Raw genomic sequence first — 25,182 nt, 5'->3', positions numbered from 1 at the left:
CCCTGGCGCGTAGTTGAACGTTGGAATGGTAACTGCGCCTGGTCGGGTGACCATCCGGCTGAAGAGGAGCTCGAGATTGGGACCCTGCCAGGTACGCACCTGCATGACCATCATCATCATGATCCTGCATTACATACATATCTAGGCCAAGGGTTTCGCATGCGTTGCGCTCAGCATCGTTGGGACTTGGGAGTTGGGGCAACCGCCTTCTACTGACTGCCTGGACACTGGCCGGCGTCCACGGCCTCACGTAATGCGCTCATCATAGAAGAGCATATCAGAGAGGCGTCACCTGAGGCTCGCACCTTGGTCCGCATCACAACATTCCAGCTTTTCCGGACTCTGCAATCCTTGTCTTGATGCTGGCTGCGTCCTTCGATATGATCGAGCGAGCCTCGATACATGGGGGAGCTTGGAGTCTCTTCGGGGGATAGGAGACAAGGTGATCGGTAATTGCGACTCTGAGGTTTCGCGGAGAGTGGGCGCAACAGTGCAGAAGTACGAGTACAGCGTGTTTGAAAGAAGGTACATACGAGGAAGCGGAGCTGAGAAGGGCTCTTTCGGACTCTCAACCGAGTCAAGCTCTTTACTTACACTTCAAATCCACTTGGCGCTCCGATGGAACTGAGCGTCAGGACCGGTGCAGCTCGTTGTTTCGTCTGTACCACCATCTCGAGGCTGCTGCTTGCTGTTCATCGCTTCTATTCTGATTCATTGGCTCTTCAACGATATGCAGCACAATAGAATGGGGCTTGGCCTTCGTCCGCCTATGCCCTCCTACGGCCAGGGACCCTCAATGTCCGCTCTCGCAGCACAGCAGCAAATGCACCATCAACCTGCGTTCGTGCCGCCACAGCCGAAACCGACAACGTTGTTCATTGGGTCAATATCCGGGGGGATAACAGACTCATTCCTAAACGAGCTTTTAAAGGTGTGTGGTAACAGTCATTCGGGGTAATATGGGAATCACTGAGAAACACTCAGGCTTGTGGACCCATTTCTTCTTTCAAACGACTCATCACTCCCGCGAACAAGCCGCAAGGCTTTGGGTTCGTAGAGTACCAAGATCCTGATGGCGCGCTCCGGGCCATGGACCTATTGAACAATGTCGAACTGCCCGCGCTGGAGGACGGATGCGTGAACAAAAAGTTACTTGTGAGTGCTGTCTTCTACGGTCATCTGATATGTACCCATCCATATCCTCCTCGTGAAGGTCAAAGCGGATGAACGCACGAAAGTCTTCCTAGACGCATACAGCGCGCAAAAGATGCGGACCGACGTACGTGGCCATATCCTATCTCGTAGACGTCACCTTGCTGGTGGCGACATGTTCAGTCGGAGTAGGACATGTCGTCATCGGCAGGATGGTATATGGAATCATGTTCTGAGACCACTGACTCCCACTAGGCCGATGACGAAGCCATGCGTCAAGCTAGGGTCAAGGTAGACGCACTCCTTTCGGACATCAACAAGAAGTCCCAAGAAGCAGCCAGCAATGGGCTCCTGGACCGGGAGAAGTACGTTATCCCACCCCATCTCCACGATCTCCAAGAGGCCGACCTGCCCGAGACACAACGCGGTCTCGTCATGACCGAAATCGCGCAGTTCCGGGAGCGAGCAGCAAAACGCGAACGAGAGAAGATGCGTGACGTCCGCGAAGCACTGCCCAACGTACTTGCTGCCCCTTCTGGTCCGAAGACTCGCGAGTGGGGCAAGCCACAACAAGCTCCGCCTGACACGGCTCCAGTCCCAAGAGGATTCGGCAAGGGCGCGCAGGGTTACAGCAAACCTGTCGGCTTTGTGAAAGCTGAGGAGGGCAACAGGACTCCAGCTTCAGACAGACAGTCATCCGTACGTCCAGGGAAGACAGATGAGGAGCTGGAGCAGGAGAGGAAAGAGGCACGGAGGCGGGATGAAGAGAACTCGTACAAAGACGTGAGTGAACAGGTTTTCGCTGCGGTATCCCGCTAAATTCCCAACCCCATCAGCGTGAACGTCGCTACGAACCTCGCGAACGTGCTCGAATACAAGCTCTCGAGCGCGCCATTGCACGCGAGCGGGCGATGAAGGACGCGGAGGACCGCGACCGCATAGAGATGCGCGCGAGACTGGACGTTTGGGACGACGATGAGAGTGACGAACCATTCTACACGGATCGCGCGCGATGGCGGAGTCTCCGTGCACGACGTCTCGCATCAGAACAAGCGGCCGACGAGGAGTCGCGGATGTACGAGGAGCGGGAGGCAGACAACTTGAGGCGCGAGTCCGAAGCCTTTTTGGCGCGGCAGATGGACGAGATGCAAGCGCTGCAAGACGAACAGCGCAAGGCTGGCATGCTGCTCGACGATGGAGCGCCGGTCAAGCTCAGTGTCTCCCTCGCCCCTGCCGCGCCCAAGGAGGCTGGACCGGAGAAGAAGGCTACTGTCTTCGGTCAGGAGGAAGAGGAGGAAGAGGCTATTAGGAAACGGAAGGTGCCGCTACCCAGACTAGACCTCGCGGAAGGCGGGGAGAAGGCGAAGGAGAGGCTGGAGAAGATGCGTGGGGAGGTGCCGCGCGACAAGGAGACGTTGTTCAAGAGCAAGGTCCGGTGGGATGGCGTCTCAGACGTGAGTATATACTCCCTTTACTTGCGTTGACTTTCTGATCTCGTCTCCGCAGACTATGATCGATCGCAAGCTGGAACCTCTCATCAAGAAGCAGATGACGAAGTATCTGGGAGAGCTCGAAGACGACGATCTGATCATGTTCGTGTTAGAACACCTCAAAGACCACAAAGGGCCACAGAAGCTTGTGGAAGGTCTCGAGCCGGTGCGTGCCATACTCTTCTGCGCCGTACTAATCCACCAATGCACCCTGTGGTCCATGCTGACTGCTGTCACCTCACAGGTTCTGGAAGAAGAAGCGGCTGAGTTCGTCATTAGCGTATGGCGGCAGATCATCTTCGAGAGTATGGCCTACGGCGAAGGCCTGCACACGGAGAAGATGATGGTCGATGAATGAAGCGCTCAAGCTACTTCTCATGGACTCGGACACGGAGAGACGACGATCGAGGTGATGCCTCTTATGCTCGGGGCAGGTACGTTTGCGTAGTATCGATATGCTTTCCACTAAGTTGTACAAGAGACCTATGGCCAATTGTCTACTTCTATTTCTGCTTTCGAACAAGTACGTTGGATAGGCGCCGGGAGATGTTGGTCGGAAGGTGAATGGGGTTGTTTCGTCGTCGTGAGTTGCACGTTTATCAAACGTTTGCTGGCAAAGATGATCCTCTTTCCTCTTCTGCTCGAAGATGTCTTGCCTGCATAAGCACAAACAGAGTATCAAGGGTCGTTTCGTTAAGTACTTATTCCTATCGTGATTGAGGGCACTCACGCGTCTGTATAGGATGTGTGCAGTGACCTGATGGCACAAAATCCCAATATCACATAATGCAATCCCTGCATTGGAGGTGGCACAGGAAGGGCAACAAGAAGCTTAAGACCGAAGTGAGTGCATGTACTTCTCGCTGTCGACGTTCGTCGTACTTGCCGAATGATGTACGTATAATGGTACTCCTGCAGCAATTTATCATACTTGCCAGACAGTGCCTGCGCGTGTCACACTGATAGTAATTGGCCAATCTGCTTCGCCTCGCAGACACGCCCGGTCGATTCGCTCCTGAAAGAAATAGGTTACGTTATTATACACGTCTACATACATACAAGCTCGCCGTCCGTAGTCATACATCAGTGAACTCGATCGCCATAGGTAGTCAGAGTAGGGCGAACGGGACTAGAATTGCGTCCAGCTCTGGTTACTTCAGAGGCTCTATGGATGCCCTCGTATGCATACTGACGGTGTCTAGATCGGAAGAAGCATCCCACTCATCGGACCCTGTGTCGTTCGAGATCACAAACACACTACGATCCTCCCCTCGGGTCTCCGCCAACGCAGCCCGAACGTCCTGGTGCTCCCAGCTGCCAATGTCGCCGTCAATCTCATGTCGTAGAGACGACACAATGGGCGAAATTGGAGGATTGAGCTTCGGAGACAGACTGCGGGAAGCTTCAGACCGGGTGGGAGTCGAAGGTGTGCTTCCCGAGCCACGAATTGGAATCTCTGGGAGATACGCGGGAGGTGGGGGATAGAGCGGCGGAGGGGTCCGAGGCTCACTATAGGTCTTGAAGCCTGGCGAGTACCGCGGCGTGTAGTACGGAAATTCGCCCTCGTTCGGAGACCACGGGGATATGAAAGCGTCCTGAGGACGCTCCGTTCGGTACAAGGGCTCGTTAGCCCAATCCGAGTACTTGCTATCGTCGAGTTGTTTGTAGTGACGACGACCGGCTGGTGTCCTCGGGCTCGACGGCAAGGGTGTGAAGGTGGGTGTCTCGGGAGGAGTAGAGTCGAACTGGAAGACTCGGCCCATGCGCTTAAGTGCAGGGGAGATAGGCGAGTGACTGGAGGCTCCAGGGTACCGCTTACGAGGCGAGGGAAGGCTGGTATCGAGGTAGAGGGAATGCAGCGCTCGACGTTCACGCAGAGTCGGTCCGCGTATCCCGTCGGCGGCTGCGGGTGCAGATGTGGACTCGGGGGAGGCAGTCCCGCATCTCTTCACAGAAAGGTAGAGCTTTCTAAATGCCTTCGGACGCTGGCGCCTTTCTGACTGGGGTGTCGCGCCTTTCTCCGAGCCGGGAATAGGTAGGTGGTTAAGTGGGGTTCTCTTGTGCGACTTGTCGAAGAGACCGAAACAGGCGCGGAAGGAGCGTTTGGGTTTGGAAGGAGTGTGGAGGGTAGTGATGACGATATCCCGAGGTACCTTCCGTGGTATGCGTCCAGCCGGTCTCCGCTTCCTGCATGGACAGGAGAGCAGCTGGTAGCTGACGACTATGACGAACAGGCATACTTGAACGGCCCAGCCTGTAAGACGCGGCAACGAGAGGACGAGAGGTATCGAGATTACTCACAGATGCCAAGGACCAATCCTACTACGGTGGTCGTGGCAACCTTGGGCGAGGTTATCTGGGTTCCGTCGCCAGGGGCGGACGTCGTCCGAGGTACGACAACCATTGTCGCTCACTCGGTGGTGGCAGCAAGGGCCTGATCATGCGAGAGGGAAGCGTGGAGGGATTGGCCTCGAGGCTGCCACTCTTAAGACGCCTGCGTCCGCTTGCGGCCTTAAAGCGGGTGGTACGGGCGGAGCACTCGTTGCTCCGAGACGCAACTAACTCGCCTTCTATTCGCTCGGTTAGTGTGTCATGATACTGTTCTATGATGGATATTGAGACACTGACACGGTGTGGTATTCATTCATGCGCCTTGGAAGGTGCCGCTCGCATGCTGCCGTGAGCTTGCTGTTAGTTCGTGCGTAAGCGAGTACATACTACCCCCGGCACCTAGGAAAAATAGACTTCACCAACTTGTGTCCTACGTAGGAGCGGAGTCCTCCCTCGAAAAAGCCTTGATGCTTGCAATGGCCTTGCAAGTTGTCGTGTCGCATTACTGGTGAACCTGCCATAATCAAGGACATTTACCTATTTTTCCGTTGAGCTGCGTTATGAGCTACCGCTTTCATCCTTGCGTTTGATTGATAATGTGTAAGAACGTTGCAACTCTCCTGCCCATTCGGACGCACCGCGAGAAGACCGGCACGTCACTGATGAGCGGGCCGATAAAGCGTCCACCCAGCGATGCCAGCGCGTGGGACCTTTTTGACGTTCCGCGGCCGCGCTTCGTATACCACAAAGCTGTTCAATGCAGAAAGAATGATCGAACCTTTGCACAGACTCAGTCATGAGGAAGCCTTGAGGTCCGCCGCGCATGTCGTGAGTTGTCATCGTCGATTTCTAGAGGGAACAGTATGTGCGCCGGACAGTATGCCGCGACGCAGCCACGGACAGGAATACAACATGCGATGCACATGGGACAGAACCGGTGTAAAACCTATGCATACGAGAAGAGGCGTATATGAGTGTTGTGTGGAGTTGGAGGATCATCGATTGCTAGCACGGACGTCGTCCTCATCACCGTCCACCCCCAGCTCCGGTTGCCCTCTGTCATCGCGTTCGCTGCCCGTTCTACGTCTCGCCGCGCGTGGATCAAGGGGTATCATGATGCTGAGGGTATACTGTCCTCTTGGACGATGCTCAGAGCGGACCACCCCCAGCGACAACGTCTGGAGTGGTCTCAGTTCCAGCGATCGTGCTCTGGACGTCGGAGATGGATGGCGCAACGACTCCAAGCACGTAAGGGGGAGGATGCTCATACGGGGGAAGGGGCTCGTGGAGGACCCGGGCTGGCCGCGCTATGACGGATCCCCCGCGCACGCGAGAGGCCAACTCAGCGTCGTCGGCATCTCTGGTGGTAGCGAGGCTGATAGGGAACATCTGCGCCTGGGGGTCAAGCCACGCGCGGAATACTCCGAGGCGGGGAAATTGCAGGCCGCGCTGAGCATTGGTCGAGTCGAGCCCGAGGCGGTACGCCCAACCGGCGTAGAATAGCACGAAAAGCAGTCCAAGGAACATCCCTGCGTGGACTTGTTCAGCGACATTGAACATGAGCGTGCCACCTGCAGAGACTAACCTCCAAAGACTACTGCCCCGACGATGGCGGCCGTGGTGACCCGCGATGGAGACGAAGATATAGTCAGGGGAGTGGCAGTCGTGATAGACTTGAGATACACGGCGGGGCAGTTGTGCGCCATGGGTTATGAAGTGAAGAGGTCGCACAATTCGCTCCCCCGGCCCTTATAACGGCCTGCACTTGGTGCACACCGCCTCCTCACAACTATGGCGCCTCAGAAGCTGTGCGTTAGAAGAAAAGAATACGTAACCCTAACGCAGGCCATGGACGCAGTGACGACTTACTTCATCATCAACGATAATCTCGATTCCGGACCAAGGATTGGCCCACTGAACTGCGATATAGGGCCCACTGAGGAAGCAACACGACCTTATCGGCATCGGAGCGTGAAACGGATGAATAAGATATGAACACCAACTTTGAGACCGGGTCGATTTGCTGAGCGAGAACCAGAACTGATCGTGCGACCCAGCACCACAGACCCAGAGCATCGTCGAAGGCAAAGGGGGCAGGGGTCGTCTCACTCGGCGCACAGCGCCATGGTGAGGAGGTGCAAGGAAGAACGTCTTCTTGATGTTCGAGGAAGAAATCGACAGGCACCTCAATAAATCAGTTGGCCGAGGCAATGGAATAGAAACCAGTGACAACCCTCGTGGCATCCTGGCGCGCAGACGTGCGCAGCGTTCTCCGCAGGTCATGACAGGACTGGTAAAGTATTGTACGACAAGAACTACCGAGTGTGGTTGGTATTAGAAAGGAGAAAGTCATCGAGAATACTCACCTTCCGCCCCGTTCGGCTCTGCCACTTAGGGGATACTAGAAGTTAGCCCTCCTTGTGCTGCGTGCTGCGTCGTCCATGAGTCACATTGTGCGAGGTTCAACCACAGTAATACACAAGGTCGGAGACATACTCAAGGGCTACTGCGTACAGGTGCTTTGAGGTGCAGAAGACGGCGACATTCAGGTCAAAAAATACGGAAGTATGAGTACTGGGACTACGTACCATTCTCGTATTCAATCGGCGAATCCGTACTCCAGCACCTGCGAGAGCCTAGACCTGTGGCCCCCCCCCCTTGGAATCGAGGACGCACGATCTTCGTCCAATCCCAACTCCCGTCCGCAATACTGGTTTTGCTCCTGGTTCTTAACCAATCCGAAGTGTCGACCAATCTCGAGCGTGGGCGAGCGCGAGGCGACGCCTGATGCGCGCGTTGTCCAGACCGGACGAATAGCGTACACGGCTTGAGGGACCGGAGAGGTATGGATGCGCCTGGACCCTCTGTCTGAGACGGTTCACACCATGCTCGGGTTCGAGCAGACCTAACTAGGCAGAATTGCGAGTGAGTGGGTGATCTCCGGCAAATGCATAGGTACGCCCCACTCTCGGCATTTCATGCACATGCAAACATTGCGTTCTGAAGAAGTCAGATGATGAAGGATGTTTCCACTGGCATGAGGAGTATACTCCTGCACACGGAGATACTTGTGCCCAGTTGTCCTCAGATGTTCCGCGGCGATCTCGTTCATCTTCAATAAGTCTCGACCTCGGTCTTACCCGAGTGACGGAGACAGACATTCTGTTTCCGTGAGCGAGGCCAGAAGTCACGGGGTTAGGCCAAACCCCGAGCTTAGCCATCCTCAGTGAGCCGCGGCCCTGTCCGCGTCGGATAACATTTTGCAAAAGAAGCGTCGAGCTATCTCCGCAACGATGTACACAGCTGGAGATTTCGGCGGCTTGAACGGTCCAGACTGCCTGAGAGAACGGGTGTCGGACCCAAGTTCTTGTTGGCATCCAATAGGCAAGAGCATGGAACTGCGCGGAAGCCATAACTTGATGTAGATGCGTAGCCGAGGGCCGTGAACTAGTTCCGTTTCCTGAGTCTAGACCAGGTATGCACGATGGTGTGGGCGTGGTGGGCTGCTACCTGTGTAATTTCTTCGCAAACATGGCTAGTGAGTAGGCGAGGCCTAGACGTCCACGTCATATACGTAAGGAAGTGCAGGCGAAGATGGTTCCAATATTGCTTGCTGTCAGCTACCCCAGTTCGAGACGGAGATACACATATCAACGTACCTCTGAGGCCAGGCCTCTCCACACGAGGTTCTAGTGGCCCTTTGCGTTCTCATCTTGCTCGGACGCCGAACTGTCGAGACAAGTCAAACGGTACCAGTCGACGAGTGAGTCGGAGTATCCATGGTCGGCCATGATTTCGCACACCCACTTTATTTGTCCTGTCGACCCGTGAGTTAACAACCGCCTGTAATCGCCATCATGAATCCAGATATCGCGTTCTTCATTTGTGTGGGCACGTACCTCCTCCAAAACGTTGGTAATATTGATGCTTGATCGTACACACCTTTCAAAAGTTCGTGCAGTCTAACACGCCGAGATGAGTAGTGTAGACATAAGCACATATATTCCAAAACACGAAACGATAACAAGGGAGCGATGTCTGAACAACCGGCCCATCCTCTCCACGAAAGAAAGCGAGCGGAAAAGATATAGGGCACTAAGAACATCCAAGTTAATCTTGACGAGGCCTGACACTCGAACGACCGCGTAGAAAAATGCAGTCATGAGCAACATGGGGAAAAGTATGGCCGCGTCGCCGCACGAAGAAAACTTGCCTAGCGCCCTGGTGTTGTTATATGCTGACCAAGTTCAGGGCAGGCTGGGGGCACTCTAGGGGAGGCTGCAGGTGACTTGCCGCTCGTGCTGCAGTGTCTTCGAGACTTCGACTACTCGGCTCGTCCATCTTCCTTGCTGCTGTGCTCATGGGCAGCCTACATGTCTGCGACAATGGAGCAGCTCGCGCTGAAAGTACCAGTCACCTTCTCTGTTAACCGCGACGGAACGCGCAAGACCGCCAATGACCTCAGTGAGCAGAGCCTGTCTTCAGCAATATCACCGTGTCTCGCTTCCTGGGGACTAGAGAATCTCGTAACTTTGCCGGAGGTCAAATCAGAAGTGGCACCTGGTGTTGCTGTAGGGTGCAAGGATGGCTCCGTGTTCATCCTCCGATCGTCTGGCTCAACAAGTACGGCGACGACAGCTACATCCAGTCCTCCTCTCGAGCCTCTCACCTCACCGACCAGCACGAAACGGTTCCTCGGCTTGGGTCGCCCATCATCACGATCAGCCTCTCCATCCTCAACAAAGTCGTCTCTCTCGCCCTTCCATGTCACGCGTTCTCGTGTTGTCTCCTCCGTCACCGCCGAGCAAGCCGAGGCTCCGAAGAATTACGTGGACTTTGAAGAGGAGCAGGAGAAGCTCAGGGGGATGCTAAAGGGCAAGGGACATCGTGACAGGCATGCTTCTACCTCCCGGTCGCGTCCTGATCCTTCCGCCGAGAAGATAGCGGTTTCCCAAACATCTTCGAATCCAGGAAGTAGTCTGCGGAAAGAAGACACGCGCAGTTACTTGTCTACTGCGTTGTCGCCCGCTTCTTCCACACTCTCACTGTCGACTTCCAACCCTCCGTCACCGCCGTTGTTTCCTGCACCGTCTCCCGAACCAGGTTCACCATCACTATTGACCCTACGTTGTCACTTCTTCCCGCCTCATTCCGACTCGGGACGCGTCGTCACATCGCTCAAAGTCCATGAAGGGGGCCGGTTTCTTACATGCCTCGGTGCAGCAGGGTCGGTACGCATGCTGCCTAGCTCAGGTTGAACACTGATGTATTATATTCAGTGGTCTGTCGGTGCACTCAACCCTGGATGGATCATGTCTTGCGTCTACAGTTATTGAAGCGAGACCAACGAAGGTTGCCATAGGTGGCAAATCTCAGCCGGTGCCCTCCATGCTCTGGGTATGGAGAACACTCCTCGTTGCCGCATCTGAGGAGGTGCGCCGCTCTGCACTCGGTGCTATTACGTCTGCTGATGTGAATTGTTATATTGTATCTACGTTGCAGTCAATCTTATTACTTGCGTGCGCCTCGCCAGATGAATTTTATCCTGCCGGCCAGTTTGGTGATACGGTCTTCGACTCTGAGAATCAGACTCTCATAACCGCTTTTGAGCTGCGTCTCGGCGTGGATGCGTCCGCGCAAGATGTAGACCTTGAGTATGCGGGGCAGTGGACCGTCGACACGCATTGGAACTCGATCGGACTCCGCGCAGTTCCTGAAAGCGGTGAGTTTGTATGCATGATAATACCCCCTGCCTCCCTCTGATGACCCGACAGACCATCTCATTCTCTTCTACGTAAACTCATCCGGATACCTCATATCCCGCTCTTTGAAGGTCAACGATATGCCCCCTCCACCACCACCAGACCTGCCTGAGTCTCACTCGTCCACACACCTGCCCCTCCCGAACCCCTTCAAGGCCCTCAAGTCACTTTCCACAGATCATATTCAAGACACAGCCAACGATACGGTTCCTGATCGAGTGGAACTTGGAAACGAGGTTGACAATGGGGAAGTCGGGTTAACAGAACCGTTGCTCGGTCTTCGCGCTCAAGACGGGAGGGATTTCGTGAGACTCTGTGCGTGGTCCGCTCACGAAGTGCTGGTACGTGTTGGTATTGGACATTCAATTGCTTGAAATATATCTGATAGTTGTCGTAGGTTGTGAATTGGTCGAACAGTACTGTTGAGAGAGGCCTCCCTGCAGCACTTCCCGGTATCCAGGACGTTAAGTGGATAGGTAATGACTCATTCTCAGCCCTATACTTGGTATGTTCCATGTCTCTTACACTGTCGCAATTGAGCTTACCAGCGGCAGGATCATGCGGAAATTCACCGGGTATCTTCTGGCCCGAGGCATGATGGTGATCAACTGCAGTACGTTCCACACGTCTCATCTGCTGTCCGCCGACTCATATCCTGCACAGATGTCAACGAACACAGAACGTGTTCTTCACCCAGGGAGACGCCGCCATACTAACACCCGGAGGACACGTCGTGTCAACTCATATGAAGCATGGTCGCCGAAGAGTTCACTACACTTCTGTCGATGCCTCAAAGGGTGATGCAAGTCCAAGGACGCGTAGCTTGTGGAAGGCACGGACTGATGCATCATCCGCCAAGGCTGCAAGGCGCATTTCGTCAATGCTTCCTCTCGAGTTGGACACGATCATCCTAGGCTATAGTAGGTGGTCAAACTCTTGCGGCTGCGCGGACGCTCATCGATCCCGCCACAGCCGATGGCTGCCTTGCTCGCTCTTCTCTCGTCGAGTTAAGCCGAGGTTCTGGCGACTCGTCACAGGCTTCCGACGTCCCGCTCCCAGGGAGTATCGTCTCTGTGGACCTCGGACAGAACCCACGTACCGGCGAGCGCGTGTTCATCGGCGGCTCAGACGACGGCACGATCGCCTTGTGGACATATGAGTATGTTCCATTACCTACGCGCGTCACCAGCCCTGGTTGCCTGACGACTACGCTTTCCCTTCACCTTCACGCCCTCAACTTTCAAGTACGCTCAAGCTCTGCGCACGCTGGACATTCTTCACAACTCCGCTGGCCAGGGTCGTCGCACTGCACGACGAGAAGGTCGGCCGCCTGCACGGCTGCGCCCTCTGCATCTCCCAGGATGGGACCATTGCTGTTATCGCTGTTGATGGGTACCAATTGTAAGCCAAGTTCCTTCCCACGTCCCCAGTGGAGTGCTATTGCTAATACAGTAGCCTGGGGTAGCGTGTACCTGGTCCCTGCATCCGCTGCCCCATTGACGCGATTATGCCTTGGAGAGGACAACATGTTGCTTATCTATGGTGACGGGCGCGCGAGGCTATGGGATACTCGGACGAGAGAGTTCTGGAGGTCCATGGGCGTCGAGAAAGCCGAAGAACTTGTGCAGCAGGGAGGGTGGCACGAGTGGTCAGTGTTGCTCGTTCCCATATTGGTTTGCAGTCCTCACCGTTGTGCAGGACAATCGGCAGCCCCGTTGATAGCAAGAACATACTGTCTGCTCCTTCGCACGGATCCCTCGACGATGGTGTGTTTGTTTCCTGATTGTGAGAACGCTCTCAGTTAATCGCTCACACCATTTAATTTCAGCGGCAACTTTACTGGTGGACATTTCGGAACTCTTGCGACAGTTCTCGTCGAGTGCAGCGCTCACTGGCTCAAGCGTGCCTGCGCTTAGCGCGAAGGCGAAGCTTGAGCATGCACGCGCTTTGTTGTCGATCCTCCTGACCTTCGGAGTCAGTGAGGGTATTGACGGTATCTGCACCGAAAGTCTGTCCATCCCCTGTCATCCTTCAGCCGTCGGCTTGACAAGGTGAGCGGTGGTGAACGCAGCCAACGTGTCATTCCCACAGTAGTATTGACAAATCATAGCCCGGGCTCTTTCTCTATACTTCCCCAGTCAATTGCGATGGGCGCATGGACGCTCTCCCCCGAAGCCTCTACCGACCGTGCACTAGCTATCCTCTCCGTCTTACAATACCTCACGCAGTTTGAAGGTAAGCATGCGGTCAGGTTCGTTCGTGATCTCGTCTAACTCCTGAATAGACTTAGCTCAGGACGCAAATACTGTCATGACGTTCTATGCCGCATCTGTCGGACAACTCGTACACGAGGCATACCATCCTCCAAGCCTTCCGCGCCTCGGGCACCACTTGTTGTACACGCTTTGTAGGTGCCCTCTCACCATTGCGTGTCGCCGTATCATGCTAACGGCAGGCATTGGAGCAGCTACCGAAGTACGACAGGCAACCCGGCTCTTATTTGATGCCGGGGTTGCACGACTGTCTGATCAGGAGGCAACAGAGATCGTCGAGACTTGGCAACAATATCGTGAGTAGGGTAGTCATATCTCTTGGTTATTCCGCCCCAAGTTAACAATTTTAGTGCCCACGTTGCAGCCCGTGAAAGAGAAGGATTGGACCCAAAGCGCGTTGGCGTTGTGCATCTGTGGATTCATTGCAGTGGACAAGTATAGCCTACTGCCAACCAGGTGGAGACATTCGTCTGACCGAAGTGATACTTTGCTCACCCTGCGTCACTGAACAGCATACTGACTGACATCGCGAAGTCCATCGCAAGCTATCTGCACGACGAGACCTCGCCACATAGGTCGCTCGCCATCGACCTTTGTTCACGTGGCTTCCAAGTATGGCAACAATACGTGGACGCGGTCGAGATGCTGCGGGCCTTGTTTACACTCGCTACCACGACGAAGAAAGAGGCGATCTCGATCCCCAACATCGGTGCCCAGGCTCGCACTGCCGTTCTGCAGATCGCAGCGAGCAATACGCCGCTGTTCATGACGACTTTGGCAATTGACATACTGCAGCCACGGAGTACGCAGCACCGGAAGTCCGTCATGCAGCTTGTCATTTTCTTGATCCGCAAGAAGCCACTTGTGTTGTACAATAATTTGCCGCGGCTGGTCGAGGCCATTGTCAAGTCGCTGGACCCGAACTCGAACGCCACAAGGGAGGCGGTTCTAGACTCCGCGACGGATATATTGAGCCATATTGTTCAAACGTGAGTACTGAAGTACTCGCGGTCTAGATGTTTCGGCTCAAAGGCGGTCTGGCCTTTTAGTTTCCCCACCGTCGACTTCCATATGGGTTCTCAACGTCTAGCGGTCGGGACTAGCGAAGGTGCAGTCATCATGTACGATCTGAAGACCGCGACCCGTCTATACGTTCTGGAAGGCCACAAGAAGAGAACGACAGCATGCAGCTTCTCTCCAGACGGTCGCCGTCTAGTGACCCTTTCTCTGGAAGAGTCAAACGTGTTGGTCTGGAAGGTGGGCTCGAGCTTCACGAGCTTTTTCATGCCTGGCGCCCCACCATTTCAAGGACATAGCGGCTCGGAACCATTCAAAAGGCTAAGCTTCAATATCGGTGATGCTGGTGTGTACTCTCATGACGTCGCAAGGTCTAGTTCTGACGTTCTGGACCACAGCTCACATGAGCCTGGAAGCCAGCTTGGTGGATGTGCAGTTTGAGTGGACGTCCGATAGGAATGTGAAGCTGAAGATCAACGACAGTATCCTGACTTTCAGTACATGAGCGCCTGCTACTTCCGTGGCACACGTGCTATGAAAACGTGGTCTCCGTCACTTTGCATGCCACACTGTTGGTGATGCGTGCGTGTCAGGCACCGAGTATCTCGCTCTTGTGTGCAAGGCGCTGCTGCGTGTAGGTCCGGGACAAGGCGGTGGAGTGGCATCTGCCTCGTTTTGGGGTCGGAAGTATTCAACAAATTCCCAACATGGTGAGCATGTCTAGTATGGTTAATCGTGTCTTCCACGGATCCTATCTGCTCATCTCAATCTGAGATCTGTCCGAGGGACGAGGAAGGCTTCGCACGCATCTGTCTTCCGGAAGGCGCCGCCGCGAACCGGTGAGTAGGTCTCTTGCTCCCAACATGTTCCCTTGCCTACAACTTGTTGGCTCAGCCGCTGTCCGCCTACCGCACCCGTTCTTCCTGTCCTGCGCTTCGGACGTATGCCTCGCTCGGGCTTGTCCGCACATGTCGAATTCAGGACAGAATCGTCATCTCCGCCCGGCGGTGTTCTCGGATTTCCCAAGAGCAAAGAATATCCAATATGTATTCCGATATTTGGCAGAGGAGAGTGCGAGACTTGAAGGCACCAATTCTGGTTAGGATCGTCATGGCCGTTCCTCCGTTGCGATCCTCACTAGCGATTGGCCCTCACTCGTCCTTCCTGTGACTTGCCACGGGGAGCTTCCTTCACCTTATTCCCCCGATTCGTGAAGGGTCTAGATGAAGGTTGTTTTCGTCATGGTTGCGATTATAGGCCATTATGCGGTCCTCAGGCGTCATTGGCGATGTGAGACTCATTTGTCAAGGTTCGTCGCTCGAGGCTAAGTGAGGGATCTCAGATGCAAATCACTCAGGACATATACGTGGGCAGGATCCTCATTCATATCGTAAAATCGTCAGTGCTCCAAACGCCACTTGACGCTTCTAGAGAGAGCTCTCGGCACGTCAATGCATGATTGCGAGCCTTGTGAGGATATCGAGCGTTGAAGGAGACTGTTCAGAGACTTGCTAGGACGCGGCGGACGATCCTGCAAGTCCTCGGCATCCGAGACGTCACACACACGGACGTGGGACCGATGTTTTCTGAGGGACAGAGAGCGGGCATCCAAGCGGACAGCTCGGTAGCTGCTTGGGTCCCATATAATGCGTACAGGTCGTTGGTCCGCTCCCTCATTCGTCCTCTCGTTCCTGGTGAACTCTGTTCTCTTCATCCGGTCTCTCCCCTCCCCTTTCTCCCTTCATTTCTTTCTTCCGCTGTCGGCCCCGCAACGACGTTATGACCCCTTCCGCCGCCTCCATGATGCCCGACTATACCGGCTGCACCGTAGACGGACGTTACGAGCTCGTACGAATCCTGGGTTCCGGGACTTATGGTGTCGTATACCAGGCCGTAGATGTCCGGTCCCCATCAAGTGGTGACCACGCCTCCCGTGCCGTAAAAATGATCCGCAAGGCGGGACGGAAACCCTCCGAGCTCGCTGCCGCTCGTCGAGAGATTGCTCTTCACAGGCTTGTCTCCGACCACCCCAACGTCGTCACGGTTCACGATGCTTATGAAGATGACGATTACTTCTACATTGTCATGGACCTCTGCCGGGGCGGCGACCTCTTTGATCCCATATGCAGGCGGATCTACGTCGACAACGATGCGCTACTTCGTAAAGCGTTCATCTCACTTATCGACGCTGTGGAAGCTTGTCATAGCTCGAGAGTATACCACCGCGACCTCAAGCCGGAGAACATCCTCGTGAGCGAGGATCGTGCCGAGATATACCTTGCCGACTTCGGTATGGCGACGAATAGGCCTAGGGTCGAGGAGTTCTACTGCGGCACGGCGGCCTACATGAGCCCAGGTTCGTCCTCAATAACTTTACGTATTAGTACGTCGATTACTGACTTCTGCGATTTAGAATGCATCGGACACCTCTCTGGCTACAAGCCGTATTCCACTCCATACAGTGATGTATGGGCCCTCGGCGTCATTTTTGTCAACATGATCAGTGGTCGCAACCCCTGGGAGCGTGCGACGCTCGACGACCCATGCTTCATCCAGTTCATCGAAAACCCCGACTTCCTCTTCGATGTGCTCCCCATCTCAGAGGGGGCGAACGACATCATACGACGAGCCTTCGTGTTGAACCCTGCTGCACGTATCACACTCCCTGCACTCCGCCAAGCAGTCCTTGACCTCGACACGTTCTTCCGCTACGAGGACGAGCTCTCCGTGATAACCGGATACACCCAGAGCACTGCGCCTACGCTCGCCTACCCGCAACCACATGCGGATGCCGCTATTGACTCTGCGAAGGTGCTGAGCGACGGTCTCGCGGACGTCGGATCTGTCGTCGGTGCGAAATCCGCGGTCCCCGTGGTACCCGACCTCAGCATGCGCGCCTCGTGTCATCCCACCCTGCCTGTGCCGGAGTTCCCGGGGTTTGGTTCGGGGTCCTCCGGGAGTTCCACAAGCTCGCGTTCGTCCTCTCCGGCGAGTAGCTTGATTGTCACCCCGGAGGCCACCGCGGTTACACTTCCGTCTTTGGAAGCGAACGTTGGAGAGGTTGCGTGCGACGACCGCAGGGCCCTTGGGTCTCGAATCGGACTCTCTCTCACCGACCTGAACGTCTAGAACCAGGCTTAGTAAGTCAAGGGTTTTCGTGGACTTGTCTTGTTCAGTGTAGCATAATGACTGCCTGGCTCGAGTGAAGTGGATAGAAGAAGCTATGTTTCAACTGTATATACTTCGTTGTTTCCGTGTGTCTTGGATACCATGTGGACGTTTTTTCGCCTTTGTATATACGATACCCTGATAACATGGAATAGAACGAGACTTATGTAGTATGAAGCCATCATGCGAAGTAATTGTGAAATGCACTACACCACAAGTAGAGTGATCTATATAGTCTATCTAAGTCCATGACATCCAAAAACAAAAGCTGCGACAACCAACGAAAGCGATCAAGTACAAGTACAGAGCATTTGAGAACGTCACGGTCATTCGTCATGTCGTCATGTCTCCTCAAAACAATACATCATATGGCATGCTTGCCACCATCTTGCTCGCCACCCTCTACGCTCGAGCCCTGGCTGCCTTCGGGAATGTGTTCAGCTACCCACGGCGGCATACCTGCATCCTTCTCCTTCAGCACGCCTTGGTCGCGCCGCTCCTCGACAACCAGGCTGATAGTGCGTGTACGCATCCGCATACGCGCCTGTAGTTCCTCCGGGTTGCGCAGGGGACTGGGGACGTCCGCAAGCTCCGTCTCGTGCTGGAAGCCCTTATTGTCCTCATTGTTGTTCGGTGGGCGACTCCTAGGTGGTGGAAGGAACTCGCTGGGCATGAGCACGGCGCGGTCAAGCGCTACGGGGAGACCACGGTGTCTGCCGCGGAGCATGACTGCAACAATAATCAACTTGGAGAGTGTGTGCATGCCGCCGGAAAGTGCGTAGTTGAACTGCACCACGCGGTAAGAAAGGGTACATAGAGAGATAGATGAACGTACCCCGGGTATACCGAGAGATAGCCCGACTGTCCCATACGCAGAGACGATCTCGAAGACTTCCGTCTACGTGTGAGTAATGGACATGACATCGAATGCGATAGATACGTACTGAGAGCGAAGATATTGAAATATGACTGCTTCGCGGGGTCGATCAGGTTATCGCGCTGTGAAGGAGGTCAGTACGACAACGGAACAAGGAACAAAATATGCATACGCACTTCTATAATGCACAGAAGGAACAAGGATACGGCGAGCCACCACATATCTATAAAACAGAGCGAGGTTGATACCGAATGACAGTCGCCAGAAATGAACAATACCAAAAGATAGTTGCCGCCGCGCATGCCGCATCAGGTATTTGCCCCAGATCGCAACCCGGGACTCAGATGGTTGGTTCCAGTGAGCGTCGTCGTCAAGCTCGTCACCGTCATCGTCATCGTCGGAGTACACGCCGAGTGACTTCGCCTCGTAGACGTTCGTCGCGCGTACGCTGACAGCTAATTAGTGTAGAGAATGTGCAGGTGCAAAAGGGCCGTACCTCATAGCTATAGGGTAGATTGATATGTACATCATGATAACGGACAACACTCTGAAACGATCGTGAGCATGCTATAGCAGCCCCAAGTAGGTAGTAGAACATACTGAACAGCGGGCATGAGCTCGGATACCGGGATTGGTTGATAGCCAGCGTTCCTGCACGCCGCGGCATTCAGGATGGCGTCAATGATTCTTACGCCAAGTGGGATGGCCTCCGTAGCCGGGTTTCCAATATTGAGAACGAGGTCGAAAAGTAAATTTGTGCAGCTGAGTGTCACGGAAGCATTGTTGAGCAAGCTCGTACCCGGCAAGCATGAGGACTAATTGGTCTCACTTAAGCACCATGACGATCCCGAAGAGCAGCCACGTTTGCCGAGATGGGAAGAGGTAAATCGTACACCTTCTAGGATGGTCTAGCAGAAAATGAAGTGATTCCTTCATGCGAGAACGTCCGGGTAGTTTCTTGAGGAGCCAACTGCTCGGACGTCAATGGACTGATGCCGATGGGGACGAATAGGGTGACGTACATGTGCAAGCGGAGACTGCATTTGAGCGTGTTTAGTCGTGCTTCTCACAACGATGGAGACAGAAGAGCCAAGACGTACAATATGGGCTGTTCACGCAATGACCTGTAGTCAGCGGCGCCGAACAGCCGGACAGGGATGGGACTCACCAGACACGTATTTCCGGCGAGAACACAGATCACCAGGAAGATGACCAGAGGATAGGCGGTTTGGAAAGGAACCATATTCTGGTCAACCAATGACATCCCTGCGAACAACTGAGCACTTGAATCACATGAGATCGCCCATGCGCACCAGTGTTTGCCCACGCTCCGACGATCTGGAAAGCGGTGAACCTAACGTTCTCAACAAGTCAGTGCAACACACAGAATGCCCTCTGTGCACACTCACCAGACGGGGTTGATCTTCTTATGTTGCAAGGGCGGTAGGTAGTTCTCCTGCCAACGAGGCAATGACATGTAGGGTGCTGTAACAATGAACGAGACAGACAGAAATCCGAGGTAGTACTGTCACGATATCCGGCGTCAGTATGGCAAGTAGCCAAAATCCCGCAGGCTTACCAATGGAATGATCCATAGCAGAGCGCTCAAAGCCCGGTATTCTACGCCGCCGAGTTCTTCAATGTTCTCCTCCGAAAGCCCGTGGAAGGTCGAGTTCCGAACAATGGCGCTGAAACTCAGATAGGGGACAGGCTTGACGGGACCGCCAGGAGCCATTACTGCACCTCCCGAGCGTGGTACAAGCGTTTCCGTGCGCGGGACAGTCAGAGTGCGCTTGAGTCTATTCTTGAAGCGAGGCGAGAGCTTGCTGATAATGCGAGATAAGAGCTGGCGTGGTCCCGGAAAGCCCCCAAAGTCGTCCTCTGCGGGGGGGTTCGGACATGACGGTGTCACAACCGACGACCGTAGCGACCGGCGGCTCGCTGCCCGACTGAGCGTATCGAAGCCTGTCGTGTCTGCCATTCGTTCGGACGGTAATGTCGGTGCTTGCGAACCCATGGGGTTGATCAGATGTGGCGCGATGTCCAATCTGCGTACCATCTCTGGGCGTATCGCGGGTCTGGAGTCTCGAGACAATGTAGACCCATCCGTAGTATGCGGCCGGGATCTCGTCCACGGCCGTGGATTAGCCTCGCTCTTATCCGAGCCTTCTCTCTTCAAGCGAGCGAGGGTCTCACGGATGTGGCGGAGAGAAGGAGAGATATCTTGAGGGGCCTGGATAGTATTTGACCTCGACAATTCGGCCTTGACTATGTGCTTGAGGTTTTGGAGAAAGTACCATCTGTTCCCATAGTGAGTAAGCACAGGACATGTGGGCAGTAGACGTCGACGGACTAGTACCTTCGAACATATACAACGACCCATGCTACAAAGGCCTAACAACGAGCGTTCAGTGATGATATCGGGGGGCACTTGCTCGACACCTACTTGGTTGCCTATGAGCTCGAGAATCACGAGTATGACTTGTTGCCACACCGTAAGAGAGCTGAGGTCGACAGTGACGAGCCCAGTTCCGGTCGCGCCACTGACACAGATGTAGAGCGCGTCGATGAACCTGACAGAAAACTCGCCATTGCTTGCGAATAGGATGGCAGCTCCAATTAGTGGTACAATCACGCTGCGTAGAAGGTAAGAGGTGCATTGTGCATGAAACCAACAAGGACCCACAACCCGAGCAGATGGAGCCGGTAAAAGTTGAGATGCGACCGAAGAGACTGGATGAATGCCATATGGCCCGCGCACCAACCGACACCAAGATCCTACCCTACAGGTCCTGTCGCAACAAAGAGGACGAGCCAGACAAGTGGGCGGCGGAGTCGATCAACGTGGTGCGCAAGAAAGCCCCGAAATTCCTACCGCGTTCTAATCAAGACATTAGGCGCCCGATGATGCAATTGTCACTTCGTCTTGCTACTTGAGTATGGGGAACCATAAACCGCCCGTACTTCGTTGTCGGAGTGGTGCCATCAAGACATTGTGCAAGGTATACGGTCCCTATGCCGGACCAATGAAAAAACATGACGAGAAGGGGATTCGAACCCCTGCCCTTTCGGACCAGATGAGGGACAATGAAATTACCTGATTCTGGCGCCTTAGACCGCTCGGCCATCTCGCCTTGAGCACTAAAAATTTAAACAATGTATCAGGACTGCGCAGTCCTACATAGTGAAGGCCCGCCTAGTAATAGAATCACTCTATTTCTCGCGCCTACCGCCGTCACGGTTGGACAGTACTCATGTGCACCTTGACCAACCCAGCATTCCTCTCCGGACCCACACGAACATCGAAGGTATGAGCGGACTAGTGCCAGTCGCCGCCGATTTACAGCTGTAAGTACTGCGTCAGCTGAACTTTCAACCATATGTACGGTGCTTACTCGGTTTATTCCTTGTATTCCGGCTCGACCTCGTAATCGATATCATCGGCTCAAATTGTATTCATTTGTACGTTAAAAAACACGTGCAATCACACTCGGATGGCTGGGCAATAATTCTTTGCAGGTGACTGGGAGGCAAGCAGAACAACCCTCTCATGAACCAGACGCTCAACTCAGTCGTGGACTCCCAGGCTGGTTTGGAACACGTCTATTGCACGTCCGATGACTTCCGGACTTGAAGTTACCGGATGTGTTAGTTCTTTCTACTGAGGTCATACCCAGATCCCATGACACAGGGCTATCACCAACAGTCAATCACAAGGCTGCGAATCCTTGTACATGTCGACAATCAGAACCCATCGTCGCGATCTTTCGACATTGTACGGAGGCAGAAGCCCTCGGATCCGCGACTTGCTGGTTCCCCGCACTACCCCGCATTTCCCCCGTTCAGGTACCGCGCTCGAGCCATACCCTCTGTGGTTACTGCTTCAGGTTGGGATGCGTTCTCGGCTGCCTTGGCCCGCATTTCCACAGCCATGTATTGCTGAGTACAAGCCATCATGCACCATCACCATGAAGCTCTGCTCTCGGAGCTCCGGACGGGGACAGGTACCACCCAGAATGCGCAGAGCTCATCCTGATTTAGGTCACCTCGGTTGCAATGTGACCTTGCTTCGTTCCAGCTCCATCTGCTTCAGTCGTGTGATCGTCCGAGTCTCTGTGCAGGTTGTGATTCCTGTTGCTCCCACCGCCTCGATGCGGCTGTGTGATGCATGCTCACGCGTTCCTCTTTCAGCTCGCTTCCTATGGCACGCATGCAAGCATGCCTCCGCCGTACACCCGGACGTCGCAGGGCGTTTGCGGCGTTGGGATGGCATCCGGCACATGTGCCGCTCCCGGGTACGGATGACGCTTGCATAAGTATCCTACGTGAGGTGACCACCCCCCCGAGGCCCTCTAGGCTCCGAGCCCGTCACCCCGCCGCGCTTCAGACGAGATGTTCTTCCGACAGCTCCTGCTCCTTCTCTCCCTCGTCGGGACCACCTTCGCTGTGCCCACAGAGAAGCGTGCTTCCCCCACGATTCAGCTCGACCAGGGGACTTTCGTGGGCACCTCGGACGGCGTTACCAGCAAGTTCCTTGGCATTCCGTTTGGCAAAGCACCGTGAGTTCTCCGCCACGCACCTCGACATTGCTTCAGACCCTGAACTCACATCACTCGCAGGGTTGGAGACCTTCGGTTCAATTTACCTGTTGCAGTGGACCCCTACAACGGCACTCACACGGCGACGAGCTTTGGGCCGGCATGTCCGCAGCAGGCTTTCGACTTCCCTGAATTGTCCGGTTTGGCGGAAGACGCAGTTGACTTCATCGTGAACTCCATTTACCAAGTCATTACTCCGTCAGCGGAAGATTGTGAGCCCGACACATTCGCATGCTTTCGAACTCTTTCCTAACAACGTTTGCAGGCCTGTCTGTCAATGTCGTCATACCGGCTGGCACGAAACCCGGTGCGAAGCTTCCTGTTGCCGTCGTGAGTGCTCCTCCAAACATTCTCACACTCCACATGCCCGAGGTCTGATCGCCGCTGACAGTGGATATTTGGCGGTACTTTCATATCCGAAAGAAGTCGTTGCATGGAATTGGCTGACGCCTCTCGCAGGTGGCTTCGAGATAGGCGGCCCGGACATGTGAGTCAAGTCTTGGTGGTGTGCGGACCCCGATACTGAATAGGATATCTGCCACACAGTTATGATGGCGGTGTTATCGTGAAGCGCTCCATCGAGCTCGACGAGCCTGTGGTCTACGTTAGCATGAACTACCGGTAAGTTCGAAGTGCTACATACGTAGCCCGTTCGAAACTGAATTGTGCTACAGTGTATCCGGTATGACACGTCTCTTCGAGATCTTGCACTTGCATTGACTGTCATCCTAGCGTATGGTTTCTTGGCCAGTAAGGAAGTCAAGGACGCTGGTGTGGGGAATCTCGGTCTGCAAGATCGTACGTGGCGCATCGCTGATTCTTCAGTTCCATACACTCATACTACCTTCACCGGAAATGCTCTAGAACGCCTCGCGCTCCGATGGGTCCAGAAGTACATAAGCGCATTCGGGGGAGATCCGGCCAAGGTGACGATGTACGTTAAGTGATCTTCTGTGTATGTGTGTGGGTCCCCATGTGTGTATCGCTTATCGTGCTGCTTCCTCGCAGATGGGGCGAGAGCGCCGGCGCGATATCCGTCGCGCTTCAAATGCTGACCAACGGTGGAGATACGGAAGGGCTCTTCCGAGGGGCTTTCATGCAGTCTGGTTCGCCCATTCCCGTGGGGGACATCACCAGCGGCCAAGGTGACTACGATAAGCTCGTGGTGGAGACGGGTTGTTCCGGAGCAGCGGACACCCTCCAGTGTCTGAGAGGGGTTCCCTTTGCTACATTGAAGGCGGCGGTGGACAAGTCACCGGGCATCTTCGCTCCTCAGGTATCTCGTGCTCTCTCGTCATGGATTGACGAACTCGCTGACGCTATTGGTAGTCTTTGAGGTTGACATGGCTGCCTCGTGCCGATGGCAAGTTCCTCCCTGATGCTCCGCAAAAGCTTGTTCAACAAGGAAGCGTAGCTAATATTCCCTTCGTGACCGGCGTGAGTACATTCATTAGCACGTAAAGATGGTCTATTCAACGTCGTTGAACAGGATTGCGATGACGAGGGTACGCTGTTTTCGCTCGCCACCCTCAACATCACGTAGGTACTACTAGTTCATTGACCCAGACGAGGCCCTCACGTACAGGACGGCAGGACGGAGGCGGGGCTGCGTGATTATATCGTCGACAATTACATCCCCGAGCTCTCAGAGAGCGATCTCGACCAACTCCTCAAGGTGTACCCGGCGGATATCACCCAAGGATCACCCTTCGGCACGAGCATACTCAACGCACTCACGCCCGAATTTAAGCGGCTCGCGGCCATGCAAGGCGACCTCGTCTTCCAGGCACCTCGGAGGTTCTTCCTGCAGAACCGTTCAAGCAAGCAATCAACGTGGTCTTTCTGTGAGTCGCAAAACGGACGCTTCTCATCTCAAGAGGATTTTGAGCTGACCACTCGTCGCAGTGAACAAACGCCTCAAGGCTATCCCTGCCCTGGGAGCGGTATGTCGTCGACACTCGGTCCATTCGTAATCATAGCTGACCCTGTACGCAGGCCCACGGAACAGATATCATCAACGTCTACGGTGGTGGAGACATGGCAGACTACCTCATCAACTTTGTCAACAATCTCGATCCCAATGGTAAGACAGGTATCTCCTGGCCAAAGTACACGACTTCGTCGCCGAAGCTCCTTACCTTCCTTGACGGTCTCACGCCTCTTACTATCACGAATGACGATTATCGCGTCGACGGGTTCAACCTTCTCACTAAGCTCTCGCTTGAGTTTCCCCTCTAACGGGAGTCTCCCTTCACGATATAACATGACGAATGACTCAGAGTATCCTGCTGTATCATTCCTTGTACCTGATAACGGACATCGACAGAAATATGATGATAAGAATGGCTCTATTCGTGTGCGAGTGTGGGTATCTGACTGAGTACAAAGATACAAATGCCACGATGACGATAGGCCCGCAACGTTGTCGGCTTTTCGGAAGGGTGTGGCGTGGTGACAATCGATAGTTTAAGTGCGCATCGCGAACTTCTGCGTAACACGGTGGACGAGTGACTT

At 54.5% G+C, this 25,182-nt stretch overlaps 10 protein-coding genes and 1 non-coding gene across 11 annotated transcripts; 5 read left to right on the top strand and 6 right to left on the bottom strand.

The window, feature by feature from the left end:
* Positions 1–730: 730 nt before the first annotated feature.
* L226DRAFT_464737 (uncharacterized protein) lies at positions 731–3,000 on the top strand (the record flags this gene model as incomplete). Its single annotated transcript, XM_067675881.1, has 7 exons — positions 731–931; positions 985–1,155; positions 1,214–1,279; positions 1,408–1,935; positions 1,989–2,606; positions 2,659–2,808; positions 2,887–3,000. 7 exons carry the CDS (start codon positions 731–733, stop codon positions 2,998–3,000), a joined length of 1,848 nt encoding a protein of 615 aa, XP_067534627.1.
* Positions 3,001–3,629: 629 nt separating this feature from the next.
* On the bottom strand, positions 3,630–5,482 carry L226DRAFT_613813 (uncharacterized protein). The gene is made up of 4 exons (XM_067686548.1): positions 5,393–5,482; positions 5,271–5,330; positions 4,944–5,212; positions 3,630–4,881 (listed from the first exon to the last, which is right to left on the bottom strand). The coding sequence occupies exons 3-4, from the start codon at positions 5,044–5,046 to the stop codon at positions 3,794–3,796; spliced, it is 1,191 nt and encodes a 396-aa protein (XP_067534626.1). The 5' UTR covers positions 5,047–5,212; positions 5,271–5,330; positions 5,393–5,482; the 3' UTR covers positions 3,630–3,793.
* Positions 5,483–6,122: 640 nt separating this feature from the next.
* Positions 6,123–6,679, bottom strand: L226DRAFT_523768 (uncharacterized protein; the record flags this gene model as incomplete). The annotated part of the gene is made up of 2 exons (XM_067678841.1): positions 6,123–6,502; positions 6,559–6,679. 2 exons carry the CDS (start codon positions 6,677–6,679, stop codon positions 6,123–6,125), a joined length of 501 nt encoding a protein of 166 aa, XP_067534625.1.
* L226DRAFT_93913 (uncharacterized protein) lies at positions 6,511–7,301 on the bottom strand. Its single transcript, XM_067687356.1, has 3 exons — positions 6,977–7,301; positions 6,843–6,909; positions 6,511–6,779 (listed from the first exon to the last, which is right to left on the bottom strand). The coding sequence occupies exons 1-3, from the start codon at positions 7,254–7,256 to the stop codon at positions 6,773–6,775; spliced, it is 354 nt and encodes a 117-aa protein (XP_067534624.1). The 5' UTR covers positions 7,257–7,301; the 3' UTR covers positions 6,511–6,772.
* A 335-nt stretch (positions 7,302–7,636) lies between these two features.
* On the bottom strand, positions 7,637–8,533 carry L226DRAFT_93881 (uncharacterized protein). The gene has a single exon (XM_067687355.1). The coding sequence runs from the start codon at positions 8,384–8,386 to the stop codon at positions 7,883–7,885; it is 504 nt and encodes a 167-aa protein (XP_067534623.1). The 5' UTR covers positions 8,387–8,533; the 3' UTR covers positions 7,637–7,882.
* Positions 8,534–9,286: 753 nt separating this feature from the next.
* On the top strand, positions 9,287–14,942 carry L226DRAFT_535932 (WD40 repeat-like protein). The gene is made up of 21 exons (XM_067681017.1): positions 9,287–10,200; positions 10,253–10,406; positions 10,476–10,695; positions 10,748–11,076; positions 11,133–11,240; positions 11,290–11,348; positions 11,399–11,655; positions 11,708–11,894; positions 11,981–12,136; positions 12,201–12,383; positions 12,434–12,501; positions 12,564–12,786; positions 12,846–12,970; positions 13,020–13,142; positions 13,203–13,304; positions 13,359–13,464; positions 13,521–13,997; positions 14,058–14,371; positions 14,424–14,735; positions 14,800–14,864; positions 14,920–14,942. Exons 1-19 carry the CDS (start codon positions 9,347–9,349, stop codon positions 14,528–14,530), a joined length of 4,152 nt encoding a protein of 1,383 aa, XP_067534622.1. The 5' UTR covers positions 9,287–9,346; the 3' UTR covers positions 14,531–14,735; positions 14,800–14,864; positions 14,920–14,942.
* Positions 14,943–15,400: 458 nt separating this feature from the next.
* Positions 15,401–17,298, top strand: L226DRAFT_93691 (kinase-like protein). The gene is made up of 2 exons (XM_067687354.1): positions 15,401–16,381; positions 16,439–17,298. The coding sequence occupies exons 1-2, from the start codon at positions 15,805–15,807 to the stop codon at positions 17,152–17,154; spliced, it is 1,293 nt and encodes a 430-aa protein (XP_067534621.1). The 5' UTR covers positions 15,401–15,804; the 3' UTR covers positions 17,155–17,298.
* On the bottom strand, positions 17,295–20,915 carry L226DRAFT_535929 (TrkH-domain-containing protein). Its single transcript, XM_067681016.1, has 17 exons — positions 20,757–20,915; positions 20,517–20,706; positions 20,430–20,464; positions 19,650–20,370; positions 19,480–19,595; positions 19,384–19,424; positions 19,239–19,336; positions 19,171–19,178; positions 19,093–19,107; positions 18,900–19,040; positions 18,671–18,832; positions 18,567–18,617; positions 18,349–18,518; positions 18,247–18,293; positions 18,138–18,192; positions 18,029–18,084; positions 17,295–17,980 (listed from the first exon to the last, which is right to left on the bottom strand). Exons 1-17 carry the CDS (start codon positions 20,816–20,818, stop codon positions 17,558–17,560), a joined length of 2,391 nt encoding a protein of 796 aa, XP_067534620.1. The 5' UTR covers positions 20,819–20,915; the 3' UTR covers positions 17,295–17,557.
* A 192-nt stretch (positions 20,916–21,107) lies between these two features.
* Positions 21,108–21,204, bottom strand: L226DRAFT_t129. The gene has a single exon. It is a non-coding gene; the product is annotated as a tRNA-Leu (tRNA).
* Positions 21,205–21,386: 182 nt separating this feature from the next.
* Positions 21,387–22,609, top strand: L226DRAFT_93588 (uncharacterized protein). The gene is made up of 2 exons (XM_067687353.1): positions 21,387–21,418; positions 21,609–22,609. Exon 2 carries the CDS (start codon positions 21,805–21,807, stop codon positions 22,384–22,386), a length of 582 nt encoding a protein of 193 aa, XP_067534619.1. The 5' UTR covers positions 21,387–21,418; positions 21,609–21,804; the 3' UTR covers positions 22,387–22,609.
* On the top strand, positions 22,463–24,906 carry L226DRAFT_464695 (carotenoid ester lipase precursor; the record flags this gene model as incomplete). Its single annotated transcript, XM_067675878.1, has 15 exons — positions 22,463–22,629; positions 22,690–22,880; positions 22,934–22,998; positions 23,060–23,072; positions 23,128–23,155; positions 23,215–23,289; positions 23,343–23,350; positions 23,401–23,466; positions 23,533–23,602; positions 23,677–23,944; positions 23,998–24,105; positions 24,158–24,207; positions 24,262–24,512; positions 24,574–24,611; positions 24,664–24,906. The coding sequence occupies 15 exons, from the start codon at positions 22,463–22,465 to the stop codon at positions 24,904–24,906; spliced, it is 1,641 nt and encodes a 546-aa protein (XP_067534618.1).
* Positions 24,907–25,182: the final 276 nt, after the last annotated feature.

Source organism: Lentinus tigrinus (assembly GCF_003813185.1).
Source record: "Lentinus tigrinus ALCF2SS1-7 unplaced genomic scaffold L226scaffold_15, whole genome shotgun sequence".
Lineage (NCBI taxonomy): Eukaryota > Fungi > Basidiomycota > Agaricomycetes > Polyporales > Polyporaceae > Lentinus > Lentinus tigrinus.
The sequence above is the reverse complement of the archived record's forward strand: the minus strand, read 5'-3'. Positions and strand labels throughout refer to the sequence as shown.

What these genes read in the sequence shown, in the direction of transcription:
- L226DRAFT_613813 (XM_067686548.1), bottom strand. Translation starts at nt 5,046, where the DNA reads ATGGTTGTCGTACCTCGGACGACGTCCGCCCCTGGCGACGGAACCCAG. An exon ending in AGGATTGGTCCTTGGCATCT is followed by an intron (nt 4,882 to 4,943) that starts GTGAGTAATCTC and finishes GGGCCGTTCAAG; the next exon opens with TATGCCTGTTCGTCATAGTC.
- L226DRAFT_93913 (XM_067687356.1), bottom strand. Translation starts at nt 7,256, where the DNA reads ATGACCTGCGGAGAACGCTGCGCACGTCTGCGCGCCAGGATGCCACGA. An exon ending in CAAATCGACCCGGTCTCAAA is followed by an intron (nt 6,910 to 6,976) that starts GTTGGTGTTCAT and finishes TTGCTTCCTCAG; the next exon opens with TGGGCCCTATATCGCAGTTC.
- L226DRAFT_93881 (XM_067687355.1), bottom strand. Translation starts at nt 8,386, where the DNA reads ATGGCTTCCGCGCAGTTCCATGCTCTTGCCTATTGGATGCCAACAAGA.
- L226DRAFT_535932 (XM_067681017.1), top strand. Translation starts at nt 9,347, where the DNA reads ATGTCTGCGACAATGGAGCAGCTCGCGCTGAAAGTACCAGTCACCTTC. An exon ending in CATTCTCAGCCCTATACTTG is followed by an intron (nt 11,241 to 11,289) that starts GTATGTTCCATG and finishes TACCAGCGGCAG; the next exon opens with GATCATGCGGAAATTCACCG. An exon ending in CTTCAATATCGGTGATGCTG is followed by an intron (nt 14,372 to 14,423) that starts GTGTGTACTCTC and finishes TCTGGACCACAG; the next exon opens with CTCACATGAGCCTGGAAGCC.
- L226DRAFT_93691 (XM_067687354.1), top strand. Translation starts at nt 15,805, where the DNA reads ATGACCCCTTCCGCCGCCTCCATGATGCCCGACTATACCGGCTGCACC. An exon ending in GGCGGCCTACATGAGCCCAG is followed by an intron (nt 16,382 to 16,438) that starts GTTCGTCCTCAA and finishes TCTGCGATTTAG; the next exon opens with AATGCATCGGACACCTCTCT.
- L226DRAFT_535929 (XM_067681016.1), bottom strand. Translation starts at nt 20,818, where the DNA reads ATGGCATTCATCCAGTCTCTTCGGTCGCATCTCAACTTTTACCGGCTC. An exon ending in TCGAGCTCATAGGCAACCAA is followed by an intron (nt 20,465 to 20,516) that starts GTAGGTGTCGAG and finishes GCTCGTTGTTAG; the next exon opens with GCCTTTGTAGCATGGGTCGT. An exon ending in GCGGCGGCAACTATCTTTTG is followed by an intron (nt 18,294 to 18,348) that starts GTATTGTTCATT and finishes TCTGTTTTATAG; the next exon opens with ATATGTGGTGGCTCGCCGTA.
- L226DRAFT_93588 (XM_067687353.1), top strand. Translation starts at nt 21,805, where the DNA reads ATGTCGACAATCAGAACCCATCGTCGCGATCTTTCGACATTGTACGGA.